General features: G+C 36.5%; 1 protein-coding gene across 1 annotated transcript in view; it reads right to left on the reverse strand.

Moving 5' to 3' along the window:
• Positions 1 to 1,587: 1,587 nt before the first annotated feature.
• LOC103588554 (calmodulin-binding transcription activator 1) overlaps positions 1,588 to 13,822 on the reverse strand; it is a 284,950-nt gene continuing 272,715 nt past the window's right edge. Inside the window, exon 20 of the mRNA XM_008570265.1 lies at positions 1,588 to 4,827. Within this exon, the coding sequence (XP_008568487.1) occupies positions 4,795 to 4,827 (33 nt within the window). The 3' untranslated portion in view covers positions 1,588 to 4,794. The remainder of the gene's footprint in view (positions 4,828 to 13,822) is intronic.

The following is a 13,822-nucleotide window of genomic DNA, read 5'->3' on the forward strand; positions in this document are numbered from 1 at the left end:
AGTGAGGTCACGGGCGGGGCTGGCGGGAGTGGGCGGGGCGCGCTCGGCCGCTGAGGGGCGCGCCGGAAGTGGGCGGGGCGTCCGCTGCTCCGACGGGGAACGTGAGGCCGCAGGGGTCTTGGCGTCTCGCGGTGGGGCTCGTGGTCCGGCTCTGAAACGTAAGTGCAGGTGGACCGCGTCAGCTCCCTCTGCGCTCTGCCGCCCGTGGGGGCGTTTGGGGACGTGGTTCGCAAACGTGCCCTGCCCAGGGGCGCATTAGGCGCTGGAAAGGGACTGTTTGGGTAAGTGGAGGTGGGGTCGTTCCACGTTATTCTAGGCCGGTGGATCATGTCTCTGGCCGTGACAGTATTAGAGACAGCTTGGGTGCTTCTGCTTAACGCCCCAGAGAAACTTAGTGGTCCTGAGGACACCACGTTTTTCCAAGAAAGTTGTTGAGATAAGTCCATTTGGGGGTATTTAGCACAGGCTGGAGCTGGGTTAGGTTCCTTCTCTTGTTTTCCCTTGTGACACAAATATTTGTCAGGGCGCAGACTCTATTATAATGTTTATGGGAGCCTTGGCATTAGGTACTGTAGTTTCTCCATATCTGTATTCCTGGGCCCTGGCACAGAGTCCTCAACTTTTCGTTGAATGCTTGGGAGGCGTAAATCTGAATGCAGTTGAGTTACTGTGTGATGCGCTTGTATGTGTTACTGAAATATTCCTACCCTCAGTCTCCTTCATTAAAAACAAACAAAACACCAGTGGGCCCATTGGTGGACCTCTTAGATCTGAGAAGTGGAAAATAAAATATGTAAATACTAAGCTCTTTTCCAACTAGAGCAGCTTTAATAATTTGAAAAGAGAAACGTTGATGTATATTAGTATCAACAAGAGTGTCACAGAGGAGGTGGGATATATCACTGGGTAAGTAGCTAAAACGAAAACTTTCCAGGCAAGGAATGAACGAAGACTGTGAACAAAGACAGCAGTGGGAATGGACTTGGTGTGCACAGACAACCAGAAGGTGCAGGTTGGGGCACACGTGAAAATAAGACTGAAGGCAGTATAAGAACAAACAAGCAAGAAAAACGTCATGTAAGTGCAGTGGGCTCTAGAAACCATGGAGGACGCACGGATTTGGGAAATCTGAGATGTAAAATTTGTGTGGCAGTAGCATTGAGAGGGATTGGATGGAAGAGGACTACTAGGGAGACAAGAGGATCTGCAGTGTAAGGGAATGGAACAATGACAGAATACTCAGAAAGGAGAACTGATAGTTGCAGTCAGCTGGAAAATCCTTTAAAGAAACTCCACATGATTTTAACTGAAAAGGTGTATTTAGATTGGCTGCCTCTTTATCTTTCAAATAACTGCACTTAGACAAATGATTGAAATGTTGAGGGGTGCTTGGGAAGATAGGAGAAAAGCAAGTGCTCTAGGAACAGTGGCTCTGAGAAATTTTTTCTTTCATGGACATATCTGAACAGTGTAACATTCAGTGTCAAAGATCCTTACCTGGATCTTGAAATTATTTCGTATGGTTTAAAATGTGCTCATCACCTTGTATATCAGTATCAGATCAAGTTAAGTAAAACACACACATAGTATGGGGAAATTTTCTTCATTTTTAATTTACAGCAGAAAGAATATAAAGCATTCAGAAAACATTTTCCATATTTTAAGGGCAATTCAAAACATTTTGCATGGTTTCCAGCAGCTGAGTTCTTCAACAGATCCATTGATTCAATGATGCTTTACATGCACAATTACAAAAATAAAACTTACAAAAAAGAAGACATCTAGACTAGTTTTACATGCAAGTCTCAGGGACCCCCCATTGGGCGCCAACTACTGTGTGGAACTGCCATAAGCGACCGTGCAGCCAGAGAGGGGTTCGTGTTATTGTCTTTATTTCGTTCACAGTACAGCTGATTTCGAATGGGTAACAAGAATAGCAATTAAATCTTCAGGAGACAATAAGATTAGCTATTAATTTTATAATGAAATCCTACTCCTGGCACTTGGGAATTCAGATTATCCAAGATAGCTGCGCTTACCTATCATCTTATAGTCAAAATTAAGATTCACAACCAAGAAAAAAGAGTCAGAAATGTTTCATTTCAGTGGAAGTGCATTTTTACCTCACCTAGGATTCACAGTTGTACTGGTAGGTTACATTGGTAAGTTTTGAACCTACTTCCTATCCCCTCCATAAGAACTCTCCTAATTCTATGTAAGTCTTTATCTTCCAGAATTTTCTAACTTATTCAGTTAATAATGTAGCATGTGAAACATTTAAAAAAAATAAATGTGAGGGTTAAAGCAAATCCACTGAGGTCATTACTCTGGTCAAAAGATCAGTTGTTTGTACCATAACAAATAGAATAAACATATCCAAATTCAGTATTAATACAGGATATTCTGAAAGAGCTGGCTTTCACATTCTGTTCCCATTTATGAATGCAACTGTGTGTTCATAGATAACTCAGTGTCCTCCTATAGGTCAAATTGTGAAAAATAATAGGTATTTGGGGGACTGCAACAGCTGCAACATAACCCACACATTTATAAACAAAATTGAGTCAGATCAGTTTACAAATGTACAGGTGGCTACTAGTTGTGGGGCTGTCACTGTTGTCAAAGCTGATCACAAGCAGAAAGACATACACTGTACAGTAATTCGAGGTTGGCAGTGAAAGGAAGTAATTAAAAAACAAGTACAATTATAGAAAAGGCACCAAGAGCACTGACCCCAGTTTTTACCACAATCTTTTTGTATCTACCGTCCTTCTTAAAGACACCAGTTTAAAAGCTTATTTGTGAATATTTTTAGGCTTCACAACAAGCCTTGAGTTTTTAACTCACAGTTGGCAGCCAGAACCGAGAAAAAACATCTGAGCTTTACACCAACTGATCCTCAACGTTAACCCGGGAATTTTAAACTGGCATCAGCAAATGCGAACTTTATTCTCTCAATTTAACATTAGTAGTTTAATTTTTAAAAGCATCAGATTTCTTTGGCTCCTCATTATGTGGAAATAGTAATATACCATGACATCCCTACAAGACCAGTCTGCATCTTTTTCATTTTTAGTTGTTTTTGTGCAATTTTTATTACATTTTCTGATTTCCAGCAGGAGATATGAAAAGTGGCATTTTTCTAGTATTCATACTATTTCTTTTGTCAGGTTTTGCTCATTCTAAGTGTTCTTTGTTGGAGTGAGTGGATGGTGTTAAGCTATATACTGATTCATCTTATGTTTATCTGTTTTTGCAAAAGTAACTTAATTTTCTTAAGCAATATTAGCATTCACATTACTTGGCACCATTGGCAAAAAAATTTTAAATAAAATAAACTAAACTCCTGGTAGCCAAAATTAAATGTAAACATATCCTTTTTTTTAAGTAATGTTACTCTGCCTTTTTTCTAAGTCTAAATACAGTAGCTCTTTTTTTTTTTTTTGCAGTTTAGTCATGCTTTAGCAAAATGTTCTTCTAAAGAACATTTAAAATAAAGTACTCTTATAGTGAAATAAAGTTTTTTTTTGTTTCATTTTACAGACCATAGCCACTAATGCTTTGCTTTTGTTCATTTCTTTTTTCTTGATTTCATGCACATATCTCTTTGTTTTGATATATACAATATATACAAACAATACATCCACATTTTTTTCGCTCATTCAGACAAAACTATACAAATAATTTTATCTTGCCATGTTATTGACCTTTGTGAATAAAATATTTTGCAATTAATATAATCCCTTTCAAATAGTTTCTCACTTTTCATCTCTACCTTCTATATATACACAGAAATTGCTCAGTTTGGATGAGATATAGCCAAAACATGGGATTTACTGGCCAGAACGGAGCACCACACTGATCATTTAGGTGGCAAATGTCCAGGCAAGGTTTATGATTCCTTAGAATTACTACAGTTTCCAAGGTTACTAAAAAAGGCTACATGCTTCACCAATTCTAAAGTTAATTCTCATTGCACATGAAAGTAAGGCAAAAAAATTAAAGTGCTGAACATGAGAAAAGGGACAAGATGATTACTATGTTCGCAGGTTCTTGGAAGGTGGTGGGGACGAGAAAATAAATCTAAACTTTGTAAGCTGTTTCTCATCATTTCCCATGCATTACCCGTTTACCACACACCTGCCCCTCTGCACATTTCCACAAGACATTAAAAACCTGCAGATTTTAAGAGTTGCATTAAGTGTGCTGTAGAGATTAAAACAAACAAACAAACAAACAAACAAAAATAAACAGTGAAGGAAATGAGAACACACGGACCCAGTAACAATTTGTTTGATCTAAGCCCTCCACTGAAAATCAATCCCAAAGATTCAGCTTCTTGGAAATAACCAACAGGTGCAGGAACAGCATTCTTTTTTGTTCTAGTGTATCCCCACCTTTTCTTATCTATATTTTTGGTATAAATGTTTGTACAGTTCCACACGATGTTTGAATACAGCCCTATATGAGAAGGAAAATGGCTTCTTCCTAAGAGGAAGAAACCTCTTTCAATTCCTCCTGGTGTCTTGTTTTCCCATGATCCAACAGAAGACTGAGTTCCAAGATGTCTTGCTGATCAAATTAAAAGTTGTCCATGAAAGTGCAAATGCAATGACCAAAACATTCCTGTTAAAATCCTGCAGCTGATCTCCCCAAAACTGCAGAGGGATTGTGTGTGTGTGTGTGTGTGTGTGTGCGCGCGCGCGCGTGTGTGTTGCATGTCTCTGCTAAAAACAGAAATGAAAACAGTCTGAAAAGCAATGTCACATTGCTAAGGGATGCTGCTGTATATCTTCAAGTTCCTTGGCCTTTTTCAATTCTTTCACTCTGGAAGAGAAACAAAACAAAACACGAGGTGATAACTATATAGTGAAAGTGACCAAATAAAGGAAAGGGGCATTACCATTCCCTCTGAAATGAAAAGACAAAAACCCTTTGAGGACTGATGGCAAAAGAAACTCCTGTGAAATTGCTGGTAAAAAACATTCAAAGGGGAAGACATGACCCTTAAGATGACTGAAAAAAAAAAAATCCTAAAATTTTTTTCTACATTAAGTGCTCTAAGGAGAGAGCAAAATCAAAGTCTACTGTATTAAATCAAGTGTAACGATAACATGCTCATCTTAGAGAAAAATAACTATTCAAGTAACTTCATTTTCAGCCTGGTAGACCACCACTAATACCCTGTAATTCCATGTGATGGAAACTCCACACACACTCACCTAGCTTTTAGTGTGCCTAGGGGTTGAGCTACCACTTTGCTCACAGACTCAAGACTGTAGCTGTCTTGGACCTGATCATAAATTTGTGCAGCTCCACCATTTCACTCATGTACTGTGGAGTCCTTACTTTCCTCCCATTCTACACTGTAACTTTGAAAGGTGTTCAGGTTCCTTCCCTGAGTGCTCCCAGATGGACAGCAGTAGGGTGCAACACCGACCAATAAGGCACCTTGTTCTGTTCCTCCAACATGTTGTAGTAAACAAACTTAAAAGAAATTGTTACAGACTGAGTCATGGGAAGTTCACATCAGCAAATTATTATTACCACCCCCAATCTATATATTTTTTAATATAAAAATTTGCCTCAGTTTTTGAATATGGCAACTTGATGTGGAAGGGGTGCATAGGGAAGTGGTTGTGAGCTGTAAGAATACTTCTCTATACTGACAAATAATTATGAGCTGGCCTTATAGCAGAATGACCAAATGCAAGTCACTGCATGCTGTGTCCAAGTCACAGTTTGTAGTGAGTCCTACATTTCCCAAAAATGGGTGTGAAAGGATGATTTCAGCCAAATAGAATGGGAGTTCTTCAGGACACCTTTTCTCTACCTCAACAGCATGCAAGAAAAAGTCTGATTTGTTATGAGCCTACACACAGGCCAATAATTTCAAATACAGTTTACTGATCCTCTAAGAGTAAGGTCTCTCCTATTAGCTTAAGTTCTACCAGTAAACTAAAAATTTATTTCAAAACAAATGCTAGCTTACTTTCTAAATAGATTCGTGATAACACTGGGGCAGGAAGAAAACATTTTAGAAAAACCAGTTATAAGTTATTGTAATAAGATATATTACATAGGTTGGGAGTCATTGGAATGGCACATAGACTACAGCGATTTAAGAAAACAGTTATATTTACCACCTCCAAGCAGAATTATTTCTGAGTATTCTGCAAAGTTGATATAATCTCTTCAAAGAGAGGATGCTCTCTTTCAGAAGAAAAGCTTTATCATATTAATACTTAAAAGAATAATATTTGAAACCTTGTTTTGATTTATTTACTATATATACCAAGCCCTGCTTGGTCCTAGTGTGACATTGGCAAATGACAGTGACAAACAGTATATCTCCAAAACTGTTGAGTCCTCCTTTCTTAATAGTACATTTAGAATACATTGCTATGTTCATAACTAGATCTACATATTATTTAGTTTTAAATTTTATAATTAAATATACCAGATTATTAAATTCTAGGGTAATGTGGGTCATATTACAGTAGGGAATTGTACATCATTATAGGTCCCTAATTTTGGACATGCATACTCAATAAATGGCTTTTTAAAAATTGAAACATGCTATATAGTCTGTGTTCAATTTTTAAACATGCAATATCTATACTAACATCCCTTGGGCTGGAAAATGCAAGGCATGCACCGATGCCAACTTCACCTCTGGACATGCAATGTCTGCACGTGTGCAGACCTATCTGCGGAATTACCGCCAAATGGGCATGCTCCTTCAAAGACTACATTTTATTTCTGCACTAGCACAGAACCAATTCACAATATGCAACAGTGACTCCATCACTGATGAGATTTCTAGAATTAGAAGAATTCCGAACTCAAAATCTGATAGCATAAACACAAAGATATCCACTCACAATTTTTCCAGAGAGAACAAGAATGCTTTAAAAATATTAGGTTCATCATTGAGATGAAATAAAAGGGAGAGTGAATTATAAACCAGAAGTGTGTTGTGTAGTTTCATACCCAAGAATCTGTAATCAGCTGGTCAGGGCAGGTATAACAAAAAACATTTTTCTTTTAGTTAAATTGGTCACATTTTTTTTTGCAGATTTTTTTTAAAAAAGTTTCTTTCAGAACTAATTAAAAAGTCAACTAAGTTTTCATAAGGTTTTAAAGTTACCATGTACATGCTCTATATGAAATTAGTGATGGCCTCACAGACCACTAAGTGAAGAAGAGGTGCTGTCCACACACAGAGAATGTCTACACGGGAAAAATGAGAACATTCCAATTTTCAGATGTATTTCCTAGGCTTTTGTAACTGCTGAGCTAAAGTGGAGAATTCTTAGTTTCATGGTGAAGTTACCACAGTATGACATCAAAATGACTTAAATGCCATAGATTTTTTTTTTTTTTTTTTACAGAAATTTATTAAAGGGGGAATTAGAAAAAAAGAAAAGGGGAAAAAGGAAGAGAACACTAATTACCCTCCAATAGCTATATTCCAGTAGTGGTTACCTTACGTAATTCTCACAACACTGCTGTTACCTCCAACTTGTAAATGTAGAACCTGAGGTTTATAGGAAATAAGTAACCTGCCCCAAGGCATGCAGTTACTAAATGGCAGAGCAGGGATGTGAACCCAGGTTTGTCTGACTTCAAAGCCTGTAGTTTCAACACTTCACTCCACTAACCTCTAATAATATCTCTCCGGGTAACACAGAAACTTACAAAAAACAATTCTTACTTCATTGCTTTTTATAAAAGACTTTATTAAAAAAAATGTATTTGGAAAATTTCCATGGTATGAAATGAAACTGACAATAACAACTATAATTTCTCAATTCTAAGATGTCATCCTTTATAAGACACTTTGTTGATTTTATTACAATTTTTTGGGGGGGGAAAGATCACACATAAAATGTACTTATTGATTTTACAATACGATTTGATTTAGAACTCTAAAACGTGACAAGAATGTGCCTAAGAATCAAGGAAGATTTTTAGCCTCACTCACCAATTTGCAATTTACAGACCATGCTGATGTTAACTTACCTCTGAAAGTTTACATGAAATTGAGAGACTTTTAAAATCTCCCCTTCTGAAATCATAAATGGAATTTTATGTTATTTGAGAGTTGAATATTAGGATGAGATAGCAGTGCCTCATTTTTGTTTTGTTTTAAATCAAATGTCAATTGGATAAAATAATGTTTGAATGTTATATGGCCTCCAAAGAAACAGAAAACAATTATTTCACTGAAGTGATTTAGAACATCTGGTATACTGGAATTTTTAACAAATTCTAAAAAATAGATGTTTCAAATCAGTGTTTAAATAGTTAAAGAAATTTGTTGTTGCCTTGTTATCAGTCAAGAACATGAATAATCACTAAAAGGCATACGTTAACTAAAATAAATCTTTACCAACAAGAAAGATACACAGTAAGCGTTTAACTTATTATCTCGGTGGTTCTACGTGCTTATTTGTATTTTCAAAATTTGCTACAGTAAGTGTGTGCTTTTTTGGTAATAATTTTTCCTGCTTGTCATTCTTTAAAAGAAAAAGTTTATAAGATGTTTTTCTATCCATCTGTCACTATGTTTTAAAAATATTGTGTTCATATGACATAAAAATAACTGAAAAATTCAGTGGAGAAAAAAATTAAACTTTATAGACCAAAAGCAAAAGCAGTTGACTGAAATGGTTTCATTGATACTACCTGTGTTGTAAGCATTTTTTTCAGTATGCAAACTTGGTAAATATAGATGAGAATTTTTGAAATCGGAATCATACTTAAAAATCCAGTTCCAACGATCACCATATCTACAGAACTTAGAACACAGGTGCTCAATAAATTTTTGTTGAGTTACACTACACAACTCAGGTAAGGGTCCCTGAGTTTTTGGCTTTCTTAAGGAATTACAACTGTCAGAATCATTCAGGGCTAAGAAAGAACTGAGCCTAAAAATGTCCAGGTTATCTTAGAAAAATAAAATAAAATCCCATTATAATTGCACTTACTTTGGAGTTCCATTATATAGAAGACAGGCAAAGCAGTCTCCCTTGAGATCATAAAGACAATTAATACAGGATGACATCTATAGCTTCTATCAGTAAAGGCTATAGCTACCCTAAGGAAAACTGTGTGACCACGTTTTTGAACTTCCTATCACTAATTTGGAAAGCAGACGCATATTTCTAGCTTGGAGTTTTGGCAGTCACATAGCAAGACTCTGACCTGTGACCATTCAGCTGTTAAAGATAACCCCAGGATTTCCCCAAGCATTCTAGGCCAAAAATAATCACCACTTTGGGATACTGCTGCAGCCTCAACCCACTCCCCCCAAATGTTGCATCATCATGTATTGAAGTGATGTAGTAAGCAACAGCACTGAAAGCCAGCAGAAGCCCACAGGGTTTACTTCCATCAGACGTCCAATGATAACTTAATGAATAAATGAAGTAGGCCTGCTTCAGAAACTTGTAGCAAACAATGGCTCCATGGGAAAAGCGTAAGGCAAAGCTGCTTCATTACATCTACTTAGTAATGCTCAGCCAGAGAAATGTTTCATGAGTCAGTGGATTTCAGCAGGTATATTCTCGCAATGCTGGACGTCAAAAATATACAGGGCAGCCAAATGCGGCTTTCTGATTAGTTACCTGTTGCTCTGAGAGCTGCAATAGCTTGTGGGGAATTTAGGAAAAGAGAGATCTTGCCATTTTCCAGAAATCTCATTTGGATTGCAAAACAAAAAAGACAGAGAGGCCCAATAAGAATGACACAGAGCATGTTTTCTGCAATTTAACACACACCACTGTGTTCCAAAAATATTCATTTCCTAAAGGAGGCAAGTGAGACAAAATTACTTTGGAGATTTAAAATACATCCATGGTGACACATCCCACATTCATTTCTTACTCCTCATTGAATATATTGGGCCACATGGAATCTATACCTCATGTCAAATTTGACTAAAGAAGTGTGGTTTCACATTTGTTGGCCTTAGAGCACTGTTAACTTTTCACAAACGGTACACTTTCAGGCACTGTTAGAGAACTGTCCCTTGGATTAAAGTGTACATAACAAAGCAAAAAGTGTAAACATAACATCCAGAACTTAGTAATGATCCACTGAAAATATTTCACAGGGCTAGTCTCATCAGCATGTGGCAAAGCTGTTTTGCTGAAATCACTACTTACCAAAATGACTGGCAGCTTCTGGCAAAGTTAAATGTTTGGAAACCCAGTTCTCAGATATATAGAAAATTTGTTGTTTAAAAACTTGGACCAAAAAGTGTTATTTCTTCTTCCTCCAAGTAAGGTTCTTTAATTCCAGGAGGATAGCCGCACCCACCTTTACTGAATATGGGTAACTAGGCCAGTGATTTACAAGAAAGAGGTTATTTAAATATCAGAATTCCCACTGCTTATAATAATACCTGCAGTGACTGTTATAGTTTATAAAGCCCTCTCAGAAATATTATCTCATACAGGGAAAAGAGGAATTTGTCTAGGAACTGCTTTTTAGAGAGGTCTCTTTCATCTATAGGAACACTTTCTACTACCCCCAAAAAGAAATGTCTTGAAGAGAGAAGTGGAAAACCATTTTTCAGGCCGGCCCGGTGGCGCACTGCTACAGTGTGCTGCTTGAGAGTGCAGCGGCGCTCCCGCCGAGGGTTCGGATCCCACATACAGACCGGTTCCCGCTCACTGGCTGAGCGAGGTGCGGGCGCAACACCAAGGGTTGCAATCCCGTTGCCGGTCCCGGTCCGGGCGCGACACTGAGGGTTGCGATCCATTGCCGGACACGAAAAAAGACAAAAAAAAAAAAAAAGGGAAAACCATTTTTCTACTTAGAAAAATAAGCTTTTTAAAAATTCTCAATACCTTGAGGATAAGTCTGTTATGTAATTCAATTATTTGCTATTCCCTTTACACGTGAGGTATCTTGGTTTTTCTGCTACGAAACTGAAAAATATCCTGTTAGATATACTCAAAATCCGACTGGAAAGTAGTATTTTCAGCATATATACTGTAAAAGTTTCTTAAATCTTAAAAATCCTTCAGTTAATACCTAAATTAATTGAGAGAAATAATTAAAACTGTTGATTTAACTATTTCCCTGTGTATAATGAAAATTCTCTCCTAAATATGGTTATCATGTACAAGACAAAAAAAAAAAAAAAAAAAAAAACCCCCTTTCAGCATATATACTGTAAAAGTTTCTTAAATCTTAAAAATCCTTCAGTTAATACCTAAATTAATTGAGAGAAATAATTAAAACTGTTGATTTAACTATTTCCCTGTGTATAATGAAAATTCTCTCCTAAATATGGTTATCATGTACAAGACAAAAAAAAAAAAAAAAAAAATCCCCATCACAGTACTAAGAATTTGGTAATTCCACTTTAAGTTATTGGATAAATTAGGGGCTAAATCTAAAGGAAAAGCTGAATAAAAATGAGCTGGACTCAATGAAGAATATTTGGTGCTTTTTCTTAGACTTCCCCAAGCAAAGACTAAAAATTTGAGACACAAACAGTATTTTCTGATTGCTATGCTATTGGAATTATCCTACTGTGTCTTAATTCTGATGAATGACACAGCCTACCTTATTAGATAACCTTCTGCTTCATTAACCTAGGAGTTAGGGCCAATATTGTAACGGTGTTTTACAATGTGCCATAAAATTTAATTTTTAAGTTTTCATATATTATTTTTTGATGTATAAACCTTAAATGTCTTAAATATGGTGTACTTTATAAATTAATAAGTATATATCTCCTTTGACAGAAATTCCAGGAATATAAATCCTCCTCAGAGAATGCTCTGCCTCCCAGAGTAATTTCAACTTGGGGACTGTTAGAGGCAGTGCCATTGTGACCTCTCTGATGGAAGAAAGAGGTAGAAGAAATCTTACTGGTAAATACACAGAGCTATACATAAGCTATTCCTCAATTTGTATGGTTAAATATGACCATGCTACAAGGAACCCAAAAGCTTCTTTGTTCCTGTCTCTCAAACCTCCCTAAAGACTGCACGAGTCATAAGGGCTGTTATGAAATCCCAACTTTCCATGCATGAGTAGGAGTTTTAGGAGTTTACAACAGAATGCAGCAGGCACTAAAGAAATTAAGGTAGAGACTATGGTTGCCACGGAAAAGCACCTTTAGAAAATGTACTCTTAAAAATGATCATTAACACACGAGAAACTAACAAACTTCAAAAGTACATAAGCAAACACTTCTAATAAAATGTTGGCTCCTTGCAACAGGCTATATTAATTGCATATAACATGCAAGATACTACAACTTTTAGTTAAATTGAATACTAGCGCATGCATCTATTCTCTTGGAGGTTTTTTAAAATGGGAAGAATGTTATCTATGTATGCAGAAGGTAAGTGGGAATAGAAAGAAACAAAAATGGAGATTTTTGCCCTCTTTTTCTCTTATATTCCAAATACAGACATCTCTGAGTCAGCTCTACCACTTGTGACCTGGAGTATTTTAATTGTAAACAACTGCCTAACTCAAAATTGGATTAACTAGTTAAGTTTACAAATGAGTATAGCTGCCTTTCCCCCCCCCAAATTTTTCCTTCAGCAATTTTCAGTTTTAAATAGGTGAGACTTTAACTCTTTTATAGGGATGTAGTCATTATTTAGGAAGCACTTCTAAAAAAGCAAGTCTTCTATCATCAAGTTGGCAAACTATGCGGCATGTGGGTCAAATCCAGTCCAAACACCTATTTTTGTAAATAAAGTTTTATTAGAACACACATTCCTTTATGTATTGTCTACGGCTGCTTTCATGCTACAGTGGAAGAACAAGTAGTTGGGACAGACTGGAGGGCCTACAAAGCCTAAGGCAATTACTGTCTGGCCTCTTCCCTGGCTTAAAATGTAAAGTCTAAGATTTTTAGCAGAAGGTTTGCCAACCCCAGGCTTAAAACATAATGAATAAATATTAGCACCAACATAAATCTAGTTAAGTGGGAAATAATATCTCCATGAACATTAGAAGTTTTAATATTTTTTTGAATTATGATCTTTTCTCAGAAGTCTTAAAAATGACTAAATAGTATTAGCGTAAGGTTAAGAAGAGGAGGCACAGAATATAGTTGATAGAGATAACTCCCGTGTTACATTTTAAATTCATCTTCATTTAAGACTGTACATAAGAAAAGAGTTGTCAAATTAATATAAATTCACGTCCAATTTTGGTGAATTCTATTTACCTAATTTTGGCGAATGCTTTTAGAAAACAGGTTTTCTGACACCGAATCTTTTATTACAACTTAGGACGTGGTACAGTAATATCTGGCAGAGATTTTTGCCTCTTGCGTGTGCTTACAAATCAGCATCACATTCTAAAATCTCAAGAACACCTATTCATTATACTTTTAAAAAATATAAACTCTACTGAAATATTCACTCAACTGCAATATAGAATACACAGATTTAAGATACTTTACACCACCTTTTCTTTATTCAGCATTACCGTTAGATGCTAGAAGTCAGGTTCACTCCCTATTTTATAATGAATGTCCTGGGTTGGTTCTGAAAGGGCAGCTTTGTGTACTGACTTACCTCAGAGCACCAGGGAAAGAGAGATTTAGAAAATTAAACTAGAGGAGCAGGGGAATAGGGAAACAGTAATTCTAAATAAGAAAGAGATTAGTTTAAAGGGAAAAAAAAAAAGCCTAGCACTGCCTAGCGAGCCTTCTTGCTTTAGAAATCGTGACAAAGCAGTAGTTGAGAAAATTTCACGTGGCAAATTATTTTAATCACAAAAAACCACTGGCTTAGTGTTTTCTTATAATGCAGCCTTACTTTGATAAAAACTTGTA

Source organism: Galeopterus variegatus, unplaced genomic scaffold, assembly GCF_000696425.1.
Source record: "Galeopterus variegatus unplaced genomic scaffold, G_variegatus-3.0.2 Scaffold585, whole genome shotgun sequence".
Taxonomy (NCBI): Eukaryota; Metazoa; Chordata; class Mammalia; order Dermoptera; family Cynocephalidae; genus Galeopterus; species Galeopterus variegatus.